The 18,541-nt window shown below is 45.7% G+C and overlaps 1 protein-coding gene across 3 annotated transcripts in view; it reads left to right on the forward strand.

Moving 5' to 3' along the window:
* Window positions 1–13,410: 13,410 nt before the first annotated feature.
* Window positions 13,411–18,541, forward strand: part of SH3PXD2A (SH3 and PX domains 2A) — a 296,411-nt gene continuing 291,280 nt past the window's right edge. For all 3 annotated transcript variants that reach the window (XM_038757700.1, XM_038757702.1, XM_038757701.1), the window contains exon 1: window positions 13,411–13,543. In XM_038757700.1, coding sequence (XP_038613628.1) covers window positions 13,472–13,543 — 72 coding nt within the window. In that variant the 5' untranslated portion in view covers window positions 13,411–13,471. The remainder of the gene's footprint in view (window positions 13,544–18,541) is intronic.

Genomic DNA, 18,541 nt, shown 5'->3' on the forward strand with positions numbered 1-18,541 from the left:
AAGAGGGAGGGCGATAAACTTGGAAAATCCATAGTGCCACCTTCTCAGCTTTACGTGCCTAATTTATCTATACGCTTGGACCTGTGGCCTTTAGACATTTGATATTTTCCCAGCCCTCAACCATACAGCACTTAGGTATGTACGGGCTTTGGAGTCAGAGGTCATGGGTTCAAATTCCGGCTCCGCCACTTGTCAGCTGTGTGACTTTGGGCAAATCACTTAACTTCTCTGTGCCTCCGTTACCTCAGCTGTAAAATGGGGATTAAGATTGTGAGCCCCCTGTGGGACAACCTGATCACCTTGCCACCTCCCCAGCACTTAGAACAGTGCTTTGCATATAGTAAGCACTTAATAAATGCCATCATCATCATCACTTATGTACATATCTATAAATTATGTATAATAAATGATTTAGATTAATGTCTGTCTCCCTTTCTAAACTGTAAGCTGGCTGTGCTCAGGGAACAGGTCTACCAACTCGAACTCTCCCAAATGCTTAGTACAGTGCTCTGCACACAGTAAGTGCTTAATACTATCACTTGAATAGAAAAGAATGGGAGCTCAGCATGCAGCAGTGTACCTCAAGGCTTCCCCTTCTGAGAGCCCCCTCTCCCTCCCTTCAAGAAAAAATTCTCCTTGGCTTGAAAGGTCTCCCCCTCCACCCCACATGAGGCTATTCCACTCCTCCTATTTGTCTGCTAGCTTGGTGGAAAGAGCACGGGGCTGCGAATCAGGAAACCTGGGTCGTAATCCTCACTCCGCCACTTGTGTGTGACCTTGGACAAATAACTTCTCTCTGCTCAATTTTTTCATCTGTAAAATGGGGATAATAATAATGATGGTAATTTGTTAAGCACTTAGTGCGTGGTACATAGTAAGCGCTGATTCAATACCTCATAATAATAATAATGATGGCATTTTTTAAGCGCTTACTATGTGCAAAGCACTGTTCTAAGCTCTGGGAGGTTACAAGGTGATCAGGTTGTCCCATGTGGGGCTCACAGTCTTAATCCCCATTTTACAGATGAGGTAACAGGCATAGAGAAGTGAAGTGACTTGCCCAAAGTCACACAGCTGACAATTGGTGGAGCCAGGATTTGAACCCACGACTTGTGACTCCAAAGTATTACTTGGAGTGGAGCTCAAGGAAATCACCTCTCTCCCCCCCCAACCCCTTTCCTCTGATCTTGCCAAACCGTACTGAGGCTAATTCTACAGACAGTTATTTTAGGGGGTCATAACGTTCATTAGGTCTGTTACAATGTGAGTGGAAATCTCAGGATTCCATTGATTAAAAAAAAATGCACGCTGGCAGCTGGCGAGGTTTTCTTCAGTAACCGAGGCAGGAGGTGAAAGTGGCAGCTGTTCTCTTTTGGCCTGTGTGCTTAGGCTATAGAGATCTTGGGGCCCGGAGAAGAGCTGCCCTTAAATCTCAAACGTGTAATGGTTGCGGAGAGAATGAGTGCAGTGGAGGACCGCATCCCCCACCAAGGCAGAAGCACAGCAGCCTAATGGAAAGATCACAGGTCTAGGAATCAGAGGACCTGGGTTCTAATCCTTGCTCTTCCACTTGCCTGCTATGTGACAGATAAGACAGCAATGTGAGCCGCATTCTTTAAAAATGGTCTTTGTTAAGGGGGTTACTATGTCCCAGGCATTCTACTAAGGACTAGGAGAGATACAAGTTGGGCAAGTTGCCTAACTTCTCTGTGCTTTAGTTTCCTTATTGATAAAAATGGGGATTAAATACCTGTTCTCCCTACCCTTAAACTATGAGCCCCAGGTGGAACAAGGACTATATCTGTATCTGATCTGTTTGTTTTGTATGTACCCAAGTAGAGGGTTTTGCACATACAGTGCTCTGCATGCAGTGAGCGTTCAATAAATATGATTGAATGAATCATTATTAATGATGGTATTTGTTAAGCGCTTACTATGGGCAAAGCACTGTTCTAAGCGCTGGGGGGATACAAGGTGATCAGGTTGTCCCACGTGGGGCTCACAGTCTTAATCCCCATTTTACAGATGAGGGAACTGAGGCCCAGAGAAGTGAAGTGACTTGCCCAAAGTCACGCAGCTGACAATTGGCAGAGCCGGCATTTGAACCCCTGACCTCTGACCCCAAAGCCCGTGTTCTTTCCACTGAGCCACACTGCTTCTCCAATTATTATTATTGATAATAATAAATATCAGAGGGAGAAGGGGGTTCATGGAAAAGAATGAGCTACCATCCTCCATTCCTCTGGAGAGGAAAAGAAGCAGGATTATACTTTGGCTTCTGCTTCTGTCCTCCTAGACTGATTGGGGTTTTTTGGCTTTTGTTTAGGAATAATTTGCTCTAATTAGAGAGTTTATTCATTCATTCAATCGTATTTATTGAGCACTTACTGTGTGCAGAGCACTGTACTAAGCGCTTGGGCAGTACAAGTTGGAAACATATAGAGCTCTAGTGCTTAGAACAGTGCTTTGCATATAGTAAGCACTTAATAAATGCTATCATCATTATTATATAGAGACGGTCCCTACCCAACAACGGGCTCACAGTCTAGAAAGGGGAGACAGACAACAAAACAAAAATGTAGACAGGTGTTAAAGCCATCAGAATAACTATATAGAATATAGTTCAGAATAACTTCCAGAGAGTTCGGGAAGCCCTATAGATAGCAAACGATGTGAGCCGCAATCTTTAAAAATGGTATTTGTTAAGGGCTTACTATGTTCCAGGCATTCTACTAAGGACTAGGGTAGATACAACTTAATCAATCAATCATATTTATTTATCGTATTACAGTGCAGAGCACTGTACTAAGTGCTTGGGAAGTACAAGTTGGCAACATATAGAGACAGTCCCTACCCAACAGTGGGCTCACAGTCTAGAAGGGGGAGACAGAGAACAAAACCAAACATGTTAACAAAATAAAATAAACAGAATAGATATGTACAAGTAAAATAAATAAATAGAGTAATAAATATGTACAAACATATATACATATATACAGGTGCTGTGGGGAAGGGAAGGAGGTAAGACGGGGGGTGATGGAGAGGGGGACGAGGGGGAGAGGAAGGAGGGGGCTCAGTCTGGGAAGGCCTCCTGGAGACCAATCAGGTTGGACACAGTCCATAGCCTACGTGGGGCTCACAGCCTTAACCCCCTTTAACAGATGAGATAACTGAGGCACAGAGAAGGTACGATGCCACAGCAGACAAACGGTGGAATTGGGATTAGAGCCTGGGTCATTCCTTCTTACTCCCTGGACTGTACTCTTTCCACTAGACCATGCTGCTTCTTCACAAACAGTGTTTGACTAGAAAAATGCCTATTATTTGTTAGTGGAAAGTCCCATGCCTTTTTTCCCCCCATGAAGGCGCGATGAAAGTTACTTTCTGGGGATCCAGAAAAGCGCAATCACACCGACTGTTGAAGTTCAAGGTGCTAATTCAACCGCCTCCAGAAGATGGCTCCGGGTTTCACTCAATTTTCGCATCTGTGGGAAACAGAACAATGAAATCAGTAGCTCAAATTCAAATTCATTCATTCAATCGTATTTATCGAGCGCTTACTGTTTGCAGACCACTGTACTAAGCGCTTGGAAAGTACAATTCAGCACCAGAGACAATCCCTACCCACAACAGGCGCACACAATGTGCACATCTCTTCCAAAGTCCTCCAAAGGGAGTTATAGCTGGCACCTCAGTTGAGCCGACAGCATCCATGTCAACTCTGGAGTGGGCTTACAACAGTAGTTCCTCCTCAAGTGTGAAACAACAGAAAGATTGCATAGTTTGTCTTGGGCCAGAACTGGCGTCCTACTGAGAGCTCACCTCCTCCAGGAGGCCTTCCCAGACTGAGCCCCTTCCTTCCTCTCCCCCTCATCCCCCTCTCCATCACCCCCATCTTACCTCCTTCCCTTCCCCACAGCACCTGTATATATGTATATATGTTTGTACATATTTATTACTCTATTTATTTTACTTGTACATATCTATTCTATTTATTTTATTTTGTTAGTATGTTTGGTTTTGTTCTCTGTCTCCCCCTTTTAGACTGTGAGCCCACTGTTGGGTAGGGACTGTCTCTAGATGTTGCCAACTTGTCCTTCCCAAGCACTTAGTACAGTGCTCTGCACACAGTAAATGCTCAATAAATACGATTGATTGATTGAGCCACACTGCTTCTAGTAAGTGCTTAATAAATGCCATTATTATTATAATTATAAATGCCATCATCATTATTCTTCTATTAATTTATTTATTTTACTTGTACATATCTATTCTATTTATTTTATTTTGTTAGTATGTTTAGTTTTGTTCTGTCTCTTCCCCTTCTAGACTGTGAACCCACTGTTGGGTAGGGACTGTCTTTTATGTTGCCAACTTGTACTTTCCAAGCGCTTAGTACAGTGCTCTGCACACAGTAAGCGCTCAATAAATACGATTGATTGACTTAATGATTGATTGGAGTCCTTACTCTCAGTTCAAAGCACTGGAGACATGGAGTAGAAGTTACAGTAGATTTTTGATCTGCTTCACGGCATAGATCATATCTGTTCTTTAATGTGCATCCCTAGTATCTACCGAAGTTCTTCACCTCCAAAGAGTTTGTAGTAAATAATAATAATGATGGTATTTGTTAAGCGCTTACTATGTGAGAAGCACTGTTCTAAGCGCTGGGGAGGTTACAAGGTGATCAGGTTGTCCCACTTGGGGCTCACAGTCTTAATCCCCAGTTTACAGATGAGGTAACTGAGACACAGAGAAGTTAAGTGGCTTGCCCAAGGTCACACAGCTGACAAGTGCAGAGCTGGGATTCGAACCCATGACTTCTGACTCCCAAGCCTGTGCTCTTTCCACTGAGCCACGCTGCTTCTCTAATTGAGAAATGCTTCTCTAAATACTAATTGAGAGCCCAGTTATGGCTTAATAAATAGAATGTATTTCTCATCTTCCCCGCCCCCCCCACCCCCGATTATCTCAGAATCCCTGATAAAAACTTCTTTCTTGGATATGCAAACTGGGCTCTATGTTTTTCTTGTCTTTTTGCACCTCTCCAGTCATTTGCAGTTCTCACTAGAATTCAGATTTAGCTCCTTTATAAAAGTAATAAAGAGTGAGGAAATTGGAAAATATATCCAGATCTTTCCGGGAGTTGATGACTAACCAGTACCTTCTTTCCCCACCACCCTCACCCCACTTTTTCCCCTTAAAGCCCTAAGAATTGAGTAGTCCTGGTAGAGTGAACTTTTTGGGAATTGCTATGGACAAGAAGAGATCAAACTAAATAAAGGGACACAGAAATATTCAAAAAGGATTCTACTTTTGATTAACCCTTATCTAATATTGAGCAGAATGAGCCCTACATAGGACAGGGACTTTATCTCATCTGGGTGTATTTGCCTCCATGCTTAGCGCATAATAAATTTATTTTATCATTATTAGTGTTACGTTTTCCCCTATCTAGTGTAGTATGCCCCTGCCCAGAACTAATTTCTGAATTTATAAAGGTTATACCCCCTCCTATCCAGAATGCTCACTTTGAAACCGGTTCTGACAGAATACATTTTCAGTACACATCAATCAATCATATTTATTGAGCACTTACTATGTGCACTGTACTAAACACTTGGGAGAGTACAACAGAATTAGCAGGCACGTTTCCTACCCTTAATGAGCTGAAAGTCTAGAGAGGGAGACAGACAGTATGAATAGATAAGTAATTTATTTTGGCTAGTACGTTGTTGGGGAATCGAGGAACTTTTGGTCAACAAGAAGTGCCTGTTTGGATATCCGATGCCAGCCTCAGAAGAAATGGTCTGTGCAGGTGTGCCGTAAGGACTATAGCACAAGATTTCCTTAACTGTGGGTTTTGTTTTGTTTTAGGGTACCTGGGTGTACTGTATTCTGTAAGAGATGGTTGGCAGGCGAGCCCTGTCTAGTGGTCAGAAGGCTCCACTGAGTCATCGTGTGACCCCAGACAAGCTACCTAGTCTCTATCAATCGTATTTATTGAGCACTTACTGTGTGCAGAGCACTGGACTAAGCCCTTGGGAAGTACAAGTTGGCAACATATAGAGACAGTCCCTACCCAACAGTGGGCTCACAGTCTAAAAGGGGATTCCATCTTCCCAAACTCTCAAGTACCTACCTCACAAAGGTACTTTGAGACTTAATTAGAGTCTGCAAAGGGCTTTGAGATCCCCAGAGGATGTATAAAGTGTTATTATGTCCTTTTTCATCATAGGCTGCACAGTGGTTGTCATTTTTAATGGTCATAAAGTTCCCGGAGATGACACAGTTCTCAGAATCCCACACCATAGCCTTTCTTTTGAAGATTGGGAGCAGTTGTGTAGAAATGTCAGCCCCACACCCAACTGTGAAATTTGTCAGAAGAGGCTTGCTACATGAAGGGAAAGGGCAAGGAACTAGAAGACAGGGGATTTGGTTCTCTTCTCAGCTCTGTTCCAAACTTTCTCTGCGGCTATCACACCTGTGCTTGCCTCCTTGGTCGCCCCTCTATGAAATGGTAATCAAGGATGGTCCCCACCTACCCTATGATGTAGTTAACTCATATCTGTAAAGTCTTTTGAGCCCCTTCGCTAAGGAGTTGTTTGCACTGGGGGATTGTAAACCTTTAGAAAGAAAACTAGGTCTGCCCCCATCTCAGGCAGAAACTGTTTTGAATATGGAACTACTGGAGATTCTGCATCCAACATCTCAGCCTCCTTATAAGAGGAGACAAAAGAGAATGCAAAGTATACGCTTTGGGGCCCTTGAAGTCATTTTGTTTGACCTTACGATCAATCAATCATTTATTGAGCACTTACTGTTTGCAGAGCACTTTACTAAGTGCTTGGTAAAGTACAATAATAATAATAATAATAATGGCATTTATTAAACGCTTACTATGTGCAAAGCACTGTTCTAAGCGCAGGGGAGGTTACAAGGTGATCAGGTTGTCCCTCAGGGGGCTCACAGTCTTAATCCCCATTTTACAGATGAGGTAACTGAGGCCCAGAGAAGTTAAGTGACTTTGCCCAAAGTCACACAGCTGACAATTGGCAGAGCTGGGATTTGAACCCATGACCTCTGACTCCAAAGCCCGTGCTCTTTTCCACTGAGCCATGCTGCTTCTCAGCAGCAATATGATAGACACATAAAATTTATAGCAACGATACAGCCCAACTGAGTTTTCTCTGGTAATTTTTGAAATTGCTTTAGCAATGCGATAGGACCTAGTGAAAACTACTGAGATTTGTGTTGGGGGTGGTGGGGGAAGGCCAGCAAGTTCAGGTTGGAATTTTACTCCCAATCAGGGCTTAAGCTGGGAGGAACTCTGTGGAATCTTTGCTCTCCTTCCTTTTGGATAATGGGATAAGGTTCCCTAAAATGGGCAGGAAGGGTCATGAGTTATGTGGTTCCCAGCCAAGCCTCTGGGAAAACCTTAAACGGGCCCCACTAAGGTCCTGCCTTGGACCAGAATGGTGGACTGGACCCCGTGGGCTCACAGCTGCAGTGGTGACGGAAAAGGAGGAGGAGAAGAATGTCAGCTGCCCACCTCTTAGTCTTTGGTGACAACAGGAGCAGCCTCCAATAATAACTGTGGTATTTGTTAAATGCTTACTGAGTCCCTGTCCCTTATGGGGCTCCCAGTATAAGGGGGAGCGAGAACAGGTTTTAATTCCCCTTCTACAGATGAGGAAACTGAGGCCCAGAGAAGTTAAGCGACTTCCCCAAGTCCACACAGCAGACTGGTGCCAGAGTCAAGATTAGGATGTAGGTCTTTTGACTCTCAGGCTTGTGTTCTTTCAAGAAGGCCAGGCTACTTCTCACCACCTTTTTGAAGTGGTCCATTCAGGGGCCATGTACGGCCTCGGAGCTTCCTGTGTGTTTTCAGCAGTGCTAGAAACTCCAATTCCTAGGCAGATTAGGAAAGAGCAAAGCCCTGGGAGTTAGAAGACCTGGGTTCTAGTCCCAGCTCTGCCACTTGTCTGCTGTATGATCTTGGGCAAGTCACTTCACTTCTCTGTGCCTCAGTTCCCTCATCCGTAAAATGGGGATTCCGAGTGTAAGCCCTGTGTGGGACAAGGGACTGTGTCTAACCCAACCCCAGTACTTGATACAGTATCTGGCACATAATAAATGCTTAACAAATACCACAATTATTCTTATTATTATTAACATTGAGCTACTGGCTGTTGGGTATTATTATTAACACAGAGCTATTGGCTGTTGGTTATTATTATTAATATAGAGCTACTGGCTGTTGGTTATTGTTATTATTAACATAGAGCTACTGGCTGTTGGCTTTGGTGGCAACAGCAGCAGCTGGCCCAGTTTAGGTGGGGCTGTCCACCACTACACAAGCAGCATGGAGAAGCAGCATGGCTCAGTGGAAAGAGCCCGGGCTTGGGAATCAGAGGTCATGAGTTCTAATTCCGGCTCTGCCACATGTCTGCTGTGTGACCTTGGGCAAGTCAAGTTACCTCAGTTACCTCATCTGTAAAATGGGATTACAACTGTGAGCCCCCTGTGGAACAACCTGATCACCTTGTATCCCCCCAGCGCTTGGAACAGCGCTTTGCACATAGTAAGTGCTTACCAAATGCCATCATTATTATTATTATAATTGTTGCAGAAGCAGCAACAACTTGCACTTCCCAAGCGCTTAGTACAGTGCTCTGCACACAGAAAGTGCTCAATAAATACAATTGAATGAATGAACGAACAATCCCAGCAGCCACCCAGCTGAAATGGGATGAGCCATTATGACTTTCCTGCGCCAAACTAGATCCTATTCCCGCTAGACGGTCAGCTCCTTTAGAGCAGAGATTGTCTCTGCTAACTCTGTTGTACTCTCCCAAGCATTCAGTAAAGTGCTGTGCACATAGTAAGCTTGTGACAAATACTATAAATTCAACACTTCCCACTTTTAGGCTCCAACCGTGCCCCACCTAATTTCTGGGGTTCTGGGGGAAGAGACTGAAACTTTTCTCCTTCAGCCTAGGAAGGAAGGTGGGTGTGAAATCTTAAAATTTTACCATTAAAGCTCAGTTTCCCCGAGAACAGCATGAACACCAGTATGCTCTGGGCATGTTACTCCCCTCCTCAAAAATCTCATGTGGCTGCCTGTCAACCTATGAATCAAGCAAAAACTCCTCACTCTGGACTTCAAGGCTTTCCATCCCCTCGCCCCCTCCTACCTCACCTCCCTTCTCTCCTTCTATGGCCCAGCCCGCACCCTCCGCTCCTCGGCCGCTGACCTCCTCACTGGGCCTCATTCTCGCCTGTCCCACCATTGACCCCCGGCCCACATCCTTCCCTTAGCCTGGAATGCCTTCCCTCCACACATCCTCCAAGCTAACTCTCTTTCTCCCTTTAAAGCCCTATTGAGAGCTCACCTCCTCCAGGAGGCCTTCCCAGACTGAGACCCCTTTTTCCTCTCCTCCTCCCCATCTCCCTGCCCTACCTCCTTCCCCTCCCCACAGCACTTGTATATATTTGTACAGATTTATTACTCTATTTATTTTACTTATACATATTTACTATTCTATTTTGTTGATGCGGTGCATATAGCTTTAATTCTATTTGTTATGACAATTTTGACACCTGTCTACATGTTTTGTTGTCTGTCTCCCCCTTCTAGACTGTGAGCCCGTTGTTGGGTAGGGGCCGTCTCTATATGTTGCCGACTTGTACTTCCCAAGCACTTAGTACAGTGTTCTGCACACAGTAAGCACTCAATAAATATGATTTAATGAATGAATGAATATAGTGCCTCCTAATAATAAGAGCAATATTGGTTAAGCATCTATGTGGATACAAGATAATCAGGATGGACATAGTCCCTGTCCCATATGAGACTCACAGTCACAGAGGAAACTAGTTCCAAAGTTAAGTCTAGCTCCTTGAGGACAGGGACCATTTCTACCAACTGCTAGATTGTACTCTCCAAAGTGCTTAGCACAGTTTTCTGTGCTCAAATACAATTAGCTGATTTACCTGGGGTCACAGCATAGGCAAGATTAGAACCCAGGTCTCTCTCTCTTTTTATTCATGGAATTTAAGTGATTATTATGCACCAAGCACTGTAGGAAGATCTGAGGTAGATACAAGCTAATCAGTTTGGGACACAGTCCCTTCCCCCATGGGGCACACAGCCTTAATCCCCATTTTACAGATGAGTTACCCAAGGCACAGAGAAAGCCATTTGGCCAAGGTCACACAGCAGACAATAATTCATTCATTTATATTAATGTCTATCTCCCCTCTATACTATAAGGGGAATAATGTGGGCGGGGAATGGGTCTGTTATGTTATTGTGTATGTGTTGTACTCTCCCAAGTGCTTTGTTCAGAGCTCTGCACATAGTAAGTGCTCAATAAATATGATTAATTGATTGCAGTGGCATTGTAAGGATTAGAACTCAGGTCCTTCTGACAGTAGAGCGCCTGCTCTCTAAAGTTAGACAACACTGCTCTTCGCTGAGTCTCCTGTCTTTTACTCTTTCCAGGAGACCAGGCTACTTCTTTTAAGAAAGGGAGCCAGTTTGGGGGAGCAGACTCAGCAGGAGTATAAGAAACACCCCTCCTGGCCTGGATATCAGCTGGTACCCTCCTTGTACTTCCCAAGCGTTTAGTACAGTGCTCTGCACACAGTAAGCGCTCAATAAATACGATTGAATGAGCGAATGAATGAAAGACAAGGAGAAGCGATGTGTGAAAGGAGCAGGGGAGGAGGCGGGGTTGGGTTTTAACGGGAACGTGACCGCTGTGGAGGTGATTTGGCACCAGGTGGTGGTTCAGCCCTGAGGCTAGTCCCAGCTGGGCCGTACTTGAAAGACAAAAGGCGGGAGGGAGGGGACACAGGGTTATCTGTGGGGAGTAGCTGGAGCATCGGATCTCATTAGAGCCTCACCCGGAGATGGCTTGAATCGCTGGGGCAAAAGGTTTAAATTTTGCATTTTCGCAATCTGCAGTGCTGCCGGGGCGTCGCCGGGGTGGGACTTCTTTAATCACTCAATCGTATTTATTGCCTGTTATCTGTATGCAGAGCACTGTGGAAAGGGGTTGGGAGAATACGATATAACAGTTTATGGGGTCTGGTAAGCGCTTACTACGTGTCAGGCGCTGTTGTAAACTCTGGGGTGGATGCGAAGTAACCAGCTTGGACACAGTCCTTGCCTCACGTGGGACTCCCAGTCTTGATCCTCATTTTGTAGATGAGAGGCCTGAGGCACAGACACTGATGGCATTTATTAAGCGCTTACTATGTGCAAAGCACTGTTCTAAGCACTGGGGAGTTTACAAGGTGAGCGGGTTGTCCCACAGGGGGCTCACAATCTTAATCCCCATTTTACAGATGAGGTAACTGAGGCCCAGAGAAGTGAAGTGACCTGCCCAAAGTCACACAGCTGACAACTGGCGGAGCCGGGATTCGAACCCATGACCTCTGACTCCAAAGCCCCTGCTCTTTCCACTGAGCCACAATGCTTCCCCAGTTAAGACAAGTTAAGTGACTTGTCCAAGGTCATATAGCAGACGAGTGGCGGAACTGGGATTAGAACCCAGGTCCTTCTGAGTCCCAGGCCCGTGTTGTGCTTTGCATATAGTAAGTGCTTAATAAATGCCATTATTATTATTAGTATTATTATTATTATTCCCTCCCCAGGCAACGTTTCCCGCCCACAAGGAGTTTGCAGTCTAGGGGGAACACGACTAATGGAGACTATCAAGAATGAAAAAAAAAATGATTCCCTTTTCAGGGGAAGGATAGAGCTGCAAGGGCATCCGTTGGCTAAAGAGTCCAGCGCTTAGTACAGTGCCTGGTACATAGTAAGCGCTTGACAAATGTCATTATGATATGAGAAGCAGCGTGGTTTAGTGGCAAGAGCACGGGTTTGGGAGTCCCCGCCGCTTGTCTGCTGTGTGACCTTAGGCAAATCACTTCACTTCTCTGTGCCTCAGTTACCTCATCTATAAAATGGGGATGACGATGGTATTTGTTAAGCGCTTACTATGTGCAAAGCACAGTTCAAAGCGATGAAGACTGTGAGACCCACGTGGGACAACCTGATCACCATGTACCTACCCCAGCGCTTAGAACAGTGCTTTGCACGTAGTAACCGCTTAAATACCAGTTTTATTATTATTGGACGATCCCTTAACCTGTAAAATGGGGATTGGACTGTGAGCCCCATGTGGGACAACCTGATTACCTTGTACCTACCCCAGCGCTTAGAACAGTGCTTTGCACGTAGTAAGCGCTTAAATACCAGTATTATTATTATTGAACGATCCCTTAACCTGTAAAATGGGGAGTGGACTTTGAGCCCCACGTGGGACAACCTGATCACCTTGTACCTACCCCAGCGCTTAGAACAGTGTTTGGCACGTAGTAAGCGCTTAACAAAGACCATAATTATCATTATTATTAAACGATCTCTTTCCCAGAGCCGCTGTTTGATCGGTAAAATCAAGCCCCCGGCCCTTCGGTTAGACAAGCTTTAAGGCTTTTTATTATGGGGGAAGGTGGGGGTCTCCCAGGGGCGCCCACCCCCTCTTCGGAGGGAGGGGGACAGAAGGGGAACGCTTCCTTCGGCCGGCTCCAGGGCTAGAGCCGAAGGAAACTGTCCAGCCAACAGAGGGCTGGGAGAGGGAAGGAATCCCGCCCCTCTGTCGACCGGAGCCGTGGAAATAAGGACACAAAGGGGTTCTATGGGCTGTGTGGAAAAGCAGCCTCCTCCTCCTGTCCCCCAGGGCATCCTTTTTGGGGTACTCTTTTTGGGTGGTGGGGCAGCCTGGCCGGTCCTTCCCCGGCCCGGCGGCTGGAGCCCCTCCTCCAGGCCCTGCAGGAGGGGCGCCCCTCCTCTCCCCTGCTGTCCCCGCCTCCTCCTCCTCCTTCTTCTCCTCCTCCTCCTCCTCCTCCTCCCCGTCCCCTTCCCCTTCCCGCCGGGGCCACCGGAGAGCAGGACCGCCCGGGAGGCTCCAGCCTGCAAGGGGCTAGGCCTGGGGGCGCAGAGAGAGGAGGGGGAAGGGGGGGCAGGGAAAGCAGAGAAAAAAGCCAGCCAGAGACCCCCACTCCGCAGGACTAAGCTCAGGGAGAGCTCCTTCCCCCTCCCTCCTTTCCTCCTCCTCCTCCTCCTCTTCTTCTTCCTCTACACCCACCCGCCCCAGGGCCAAGACAGAGCCCAGGCCTGCTGGAGGCCGGGAGAGAGGGCACCTCTCACCTGTGTGGGTATAAGGGGGCATCCCCTCCAGAGGCTTTCTGCCTTCTTCTCCCTCTCTCTCCCCTCTCTGATCCCTCCAGAAGGGCATCAGGACCTTTCCAGGGGCAGAGCCTCCCTGCTGGGGGTGGGAGGGTCTCCAGGGAAGGAGGAGTGGCCATTGTCTGGGGGTGGGGGGGATGAGGAGGGGAGGCTGCTAAGAAGAGAAAGAAGAGGGGAAGACCTCCGCAAGGGGTGGTGGGCTGGGAGAAGATGCGGTCCTACAACGTGCTGGATGCTACCGTGGTGGATGTGGAGAAGAGGAGGAATCCTTCCAAGCACTATGTGAGTACGGGCACAACACAGGATGAATGGGTTTGAATGTGGGGGGCTGGACAGGGGGCGGGAGGCCTCGGGGAGTTGTCGGGATGCCAGTAAACGATTCTATATGGGCTCTATAACGTGTTGCAGTTGTGAGACAAATGATTGTAAGGTGAGACAACCACCATGGAGTTTCTCGGGGGTAATGTAATCCCTTTAGAGCTGAGCTGCAACATCTGCGAGCCTCCTTTTTTTCTTTTTTAGGGGGTGGCGGGCAAATAGTTGGCTTTGCCTGCTATGGTGATGAAGTAATTTGTCTAGCTGACAGTCCTCATGGTTAGGCAGTGCCATCTCTCGTTTGTGAACTGCATCTAGGGCAGACCTCTTTCTTTTCTTGGTTATTCATTTACTATGCGCCAAGCACTGCTCTAAGCGCTTGGGGCGGGGGGAGGTTGGTACAAGTCCGTCAGGTGGGACGCCGTCCCACCTGGTGCTCACAGTCTAAATTGGAGGGAGGAGGAGATAGTCCTCATTTTACAGCTGAGGAAACTGAAGCATAGATAAGTTAAATGACTTGCCCAAGGTTTAGCGGAAAGAGCCCGGCCTTGGGAGTCAGAGGTGGTGGGTTCTAATCCCATCTCCGTTGCTTGTCAGCTGTGTGACTTTGGGTAAGTCACTTTAATTTCTCTGTGCCTGTTACTTCATCTGTAAAATGGGGATTAAGACTGTGAGCCCCACGTGGGACAACCTGATTGCCTTGTATCTACCCCAGCGTAGAACAGTGCTTGGCACATAGTAAGCGCTTAACAAATACCACTATTATTATTATACAGCAGACAAGTAGTAGAAATTGGGATTAGAACCCAGGCCCTCTGACCCCCAGGCTCATGCTCTATCCACTAGCCCATGCTGCTTGGCAGGAGTAACATCTCCACCCGGCTCCCTGGGGGTTGGACTCCGGTTGGGTTTCATGCGAAACCCATGAGGTGGGACAGGCTCTTGGAGAATTGCCCATTTCGAGTCAGTGCAGTTAATATATTATTAAGGCAAAAAAAAGGAACTTTCCACATCTCTCTAATTTATAACAGTGACTCTTCTTTTCCCCTCCCATTGTTCTGTTTCTTGTTCGAGGCACAAACCCACTGTTTCCAATCCCCACCCGATTTTCTTCTTCCCTTCTCCCCCACCCCATGGGCCTGGAAGTCAGAAGTCCTGGGTCCTAATCCCGCCCCAGCCATTTACCTGTTGTGTGACCTTGGACAAGTCACATAACTTCTGTGCCTCAATTCCCTAATATGTAAAGCAAGGATTCGGTATCTGTTCTCCCTCCTATTTAGACCGTCAGCCCCACCTGGGACCTGATTTGCTATTTACCCCAGCGTTTAGTATAATGCTTGACACTAGTGCTTAACAAATGCCATTATCAATATTATTATTCATGATTACTGGCAACTATAACTATTTGATTTGTATCTGATCTCAGTTAAATACTGAAGACATTTTGCCTATAGCTCAAGTCTGACAAGGAATGTTCTCATTTGTTATGGAGGAAGTAGGGGTAAGGGAAACTTCAAAGGGTCAGTTTGTGCCTTTTTTTTCCCCCAAAACTTAATGAGAAGGAGCTTGAAACTGGAAGTGCTGAATTACCCAAACCACTTAACACTCTGCCCTTTTCATCCCTGATGTCTTCCCAGTCTTCACACCTTAGTGAGCAAATGGAGACAACAGTCGGTAACTTCTCATGCATCTGAGACAGTGTCTAGGCTTTTCATTTCCTATGCCTGCATTAATGTAAACCTTGGAAGAAGAGGCCACAATGCAACTGTGCTACCGTCACCTCGGGCATGAAACTTGTGTGGGCTGGCCCGTGTTACAGGGTGTTTGAAAAAAAATTAACACTAATTCTGAAGTTGCATAAGTCTGGTTTCTGCTCCTCCAGACTTTTGAATTGACCCCAAAAGCAGGGCTTTTAATGTGGAAAAAAATACTGCACTCCATCTCTTTTGCATAAATCTTCTTGTCCTTCTGCCTCATTGCCAGGGGTTTAACTACAGCCCCATCAGACAATAGGAGTGGTGGGAGGGGACTGAGGTGAGCCAGTCCAGGGGAACGTTGAAAGAATTGTATTCTTTCCCTCCCTTTTCTATCGTCTCCCCCGTCCCATTCTCTCTCCTCCCACCCCTCAATCCTGAGCCAGCTCTTTTCTCCTCTGGCACTTAGGAAGCTCTTGGGGGAGAGGGATGCTGATTGGTCTGAAGCTCATGGATGTGCAGGTGTTTTTGATGATTTGTGTATTAATATAGTCAATTAGTGGGCCAGCTCACTGTGGCCAGGGAACCAGTCTCCCACCTCTGTTGTATTGTCTCTCCTAAGTGCTTAGTATAGTGCTCTGCCCAGATTAAGCACTCAGTAAATACTATTGATTTAGTGTTCATTAAGTCAATCAGTAGTGTTTGAGTGCCTGCTGTTCGGAGAACTATAATAAGTGTGTTTAGGAGAGTACAGTGGAATTAGAAGACAAGATTTCTGCCCTTAAGAAGTTTACAATCTAGCAGGAGAGAAAGACACTAAAATTGGGAGGAGGTAGAAGAGCATATAAGAATTTCGTAAGTGCTGCAGGGCATTGTGAGTCCTTTTGGCACTTTGGAAGAGCAAAAGTGCTGATGTGGGAGTTGGGGGATATAAACTAGGTAGGCTAGAAGTTAATTGGAGAAAGGCTTGCTACAGGAAATGTGATTTTTGGAAGGGCTTTGAAGATGGGGAAAGCTGTGATCTGTGGGTTATGGAGGGGGAGGGAGTTCCAGGCGAAGAGGAGAGATTAGAAGTTTAGCTTGAGGTTAGCTGTCAGACCAATGAACCATCCAGTCCACCATCTGACTGGCAACATAGGATACTTAGAAAAATTGAGATGACTGCTGTCTTTACCTCTCTCCTTAACATCCCTAACTCACCTTGTAATAAGGATGACTCTGAATTTATCCAAGCTCCTTTCCCCTGCCCATCCCACTAAAATTCACTGACTTTATTTGGCCTCTATTTTCTGTGGCAGCCCATTTCATATATTTAGTATCCTCTGAATGACAGTTGAACCTTAGTTTTTGATGGGTGTCCCTCTCACCTTGGCAGTAGCCCCCCTCTCCGTGGAGCTCGTGATTTTTTTTTTTTTTTTAGACTTCAGCTGTCTCCTTTTCAGATTGGCATCAGAACCTATTCAGTGTGTCCTCAAGAGGAAACATCTCCATTTCCCCTATCACACTGGTTGCCCTTATCAGTTCTCTTCCAGTTCTTTTATGTCTTTTCTAAGAGAACTGGCAACTAGAACTGGATGCAGAATTTCAGGCAGGGGTGTAAAATAGCTTTATTCAATAGCAAAAAAACCTGTGCCCTTTACTCTTAAGGTTTTTCCTGATGATGTCCACCCTGTTATCCATTTATCTATCTTATCTCCTTCAGGAGGCTTTTCTCCGTTAATTTTTCTTCTTAGTCACACCCTCCCTACTATAGTCTCAGCACTGTTGCACTTCCCCAATTTGTAATTTATTTAAATGTCTGTCTCCCCCTCTAGTCTATAAGCTCTTTGTAGACAAGGATAATGTTTACCAAGTCTTCTGTATTATACCTTCCTATGCGCTTAGTAAGTGTTCATTAAATACCATTGATTAATTGCACTTTGGTACATATTGCTTTATATCCTCTATTATTTGAGCTGTTCTTCCTCCTATTTGTATATTAATTTGTCTTCCCTTCCCCCCAAATTCCAGCTTGTAAGCTCCTTGAGGGCAGGTTCACATTGAAGCTCGTCTGTTATTTTTCTGTTAGCTCTGTGGTGGCCATCCTTCAGTTTACCCCTAGCTTCAGAGAATTTCATCACATTGGATAGCTTAGTGTAGCTGAACTTGGAAATTTCACTGAACATGCCTCTTTCAGCTCGCTTATGTTGTTAAATCAAAGCTGGTCCTAATATTGATCCCTGGGTGACCCCATTATTTGCACTTCTCCATCCTGAAAACTTGCTGTTAACTCCTACCTGTTATTTACTATCTCCTAGTCATTTTTTTATGTAAGACAGTGCAGCCCCTCCTAGCCCAGGATTATTATTTTTATTAATAATAGTAGACAGTAAACTCGTGGGCAGGGAATGTCTGTTATATTATATTCTACTCTCCTAAGTATTAGTTCAGTGCTCTGCACTCAATAAATGTGATTGACTGCATTTAAGTGATTACTATGTGTCAAGCACTGTTCTAAGTGTTGGGTAGATTCAAGCTCACCGGGTCAGACACAGTCTCTGTTCCACATAGGTCTCATAGTCTAAAGTATTGAATGTCCATTTTACAGTTGAGGAAACTGAGGAACAGGGAAAGTAAGTGACTTGCCTAAAGTCACACAGTAGGCAACTAGCAGAGCTGGATTTAAAACCCAGGTCCTCTGAATCCCAGACCTGTGCTCTCTTAGGTCCTACTGCTCCTCAGTTTTTTTGTTTTCAAACCTTTGGTGTGAAAACTTGTCACAAGCCTTTTGAAAATCCAAATATGTTCTGTGAAACTGGCTTCCCTTCCATCGATCTGCTTAGTCAAAAAACTAGCTAATTTGTGAAGCATGATTGCTCGTTACGGAACCCATTGTTCTTCACTCTATGTTTTTTCTAAAGTGCCTCCTGATCCTACACTTAGTGTGAGGAGAAAGAGCACAGGATTGGGTATCAGGAGATCCAGGATTTAATCCCAGTTTTGCTATTGACCTACTGTCAGTCAATCAATCAATCGTATTTATAGAGTGCTTACTATGTGCAGGGCACGGTACAAGAGAAGCAGCGTGGCTCAGTGGGAAGAGCACGGGCTTTGGAGTTAGAGGTCATGGGCTCAAATCCCGGCTCTGCCAACTGTCAGCTGTGTGACTTTGGGCAAGTCACTTATCTGTGCCTCAGTTACCTCATCTGTAAAATGGGGATGAAAACTGTGAGCCCCCCGTGGAGCAACCTGATCACCTTGTAACCTCCCCAGCCCTTAGAACAGTACTTTG

Source organism: Tachyglossus aculeatus, chromosome 16, assembly GCF_015852505.1.
Source record: "Tachyglossus aculeatus isolate mTacAcu1 chromosome 16, mTacAcu1.pri, whole genome shotgun sequence".
Taxonomy (NCBI): Eukaryota; Metazoa; Chordata; class Mammalia; order Monotremata; family Tachyglossidae; genus Tachyglossus; species Tachyglossus aculeatus.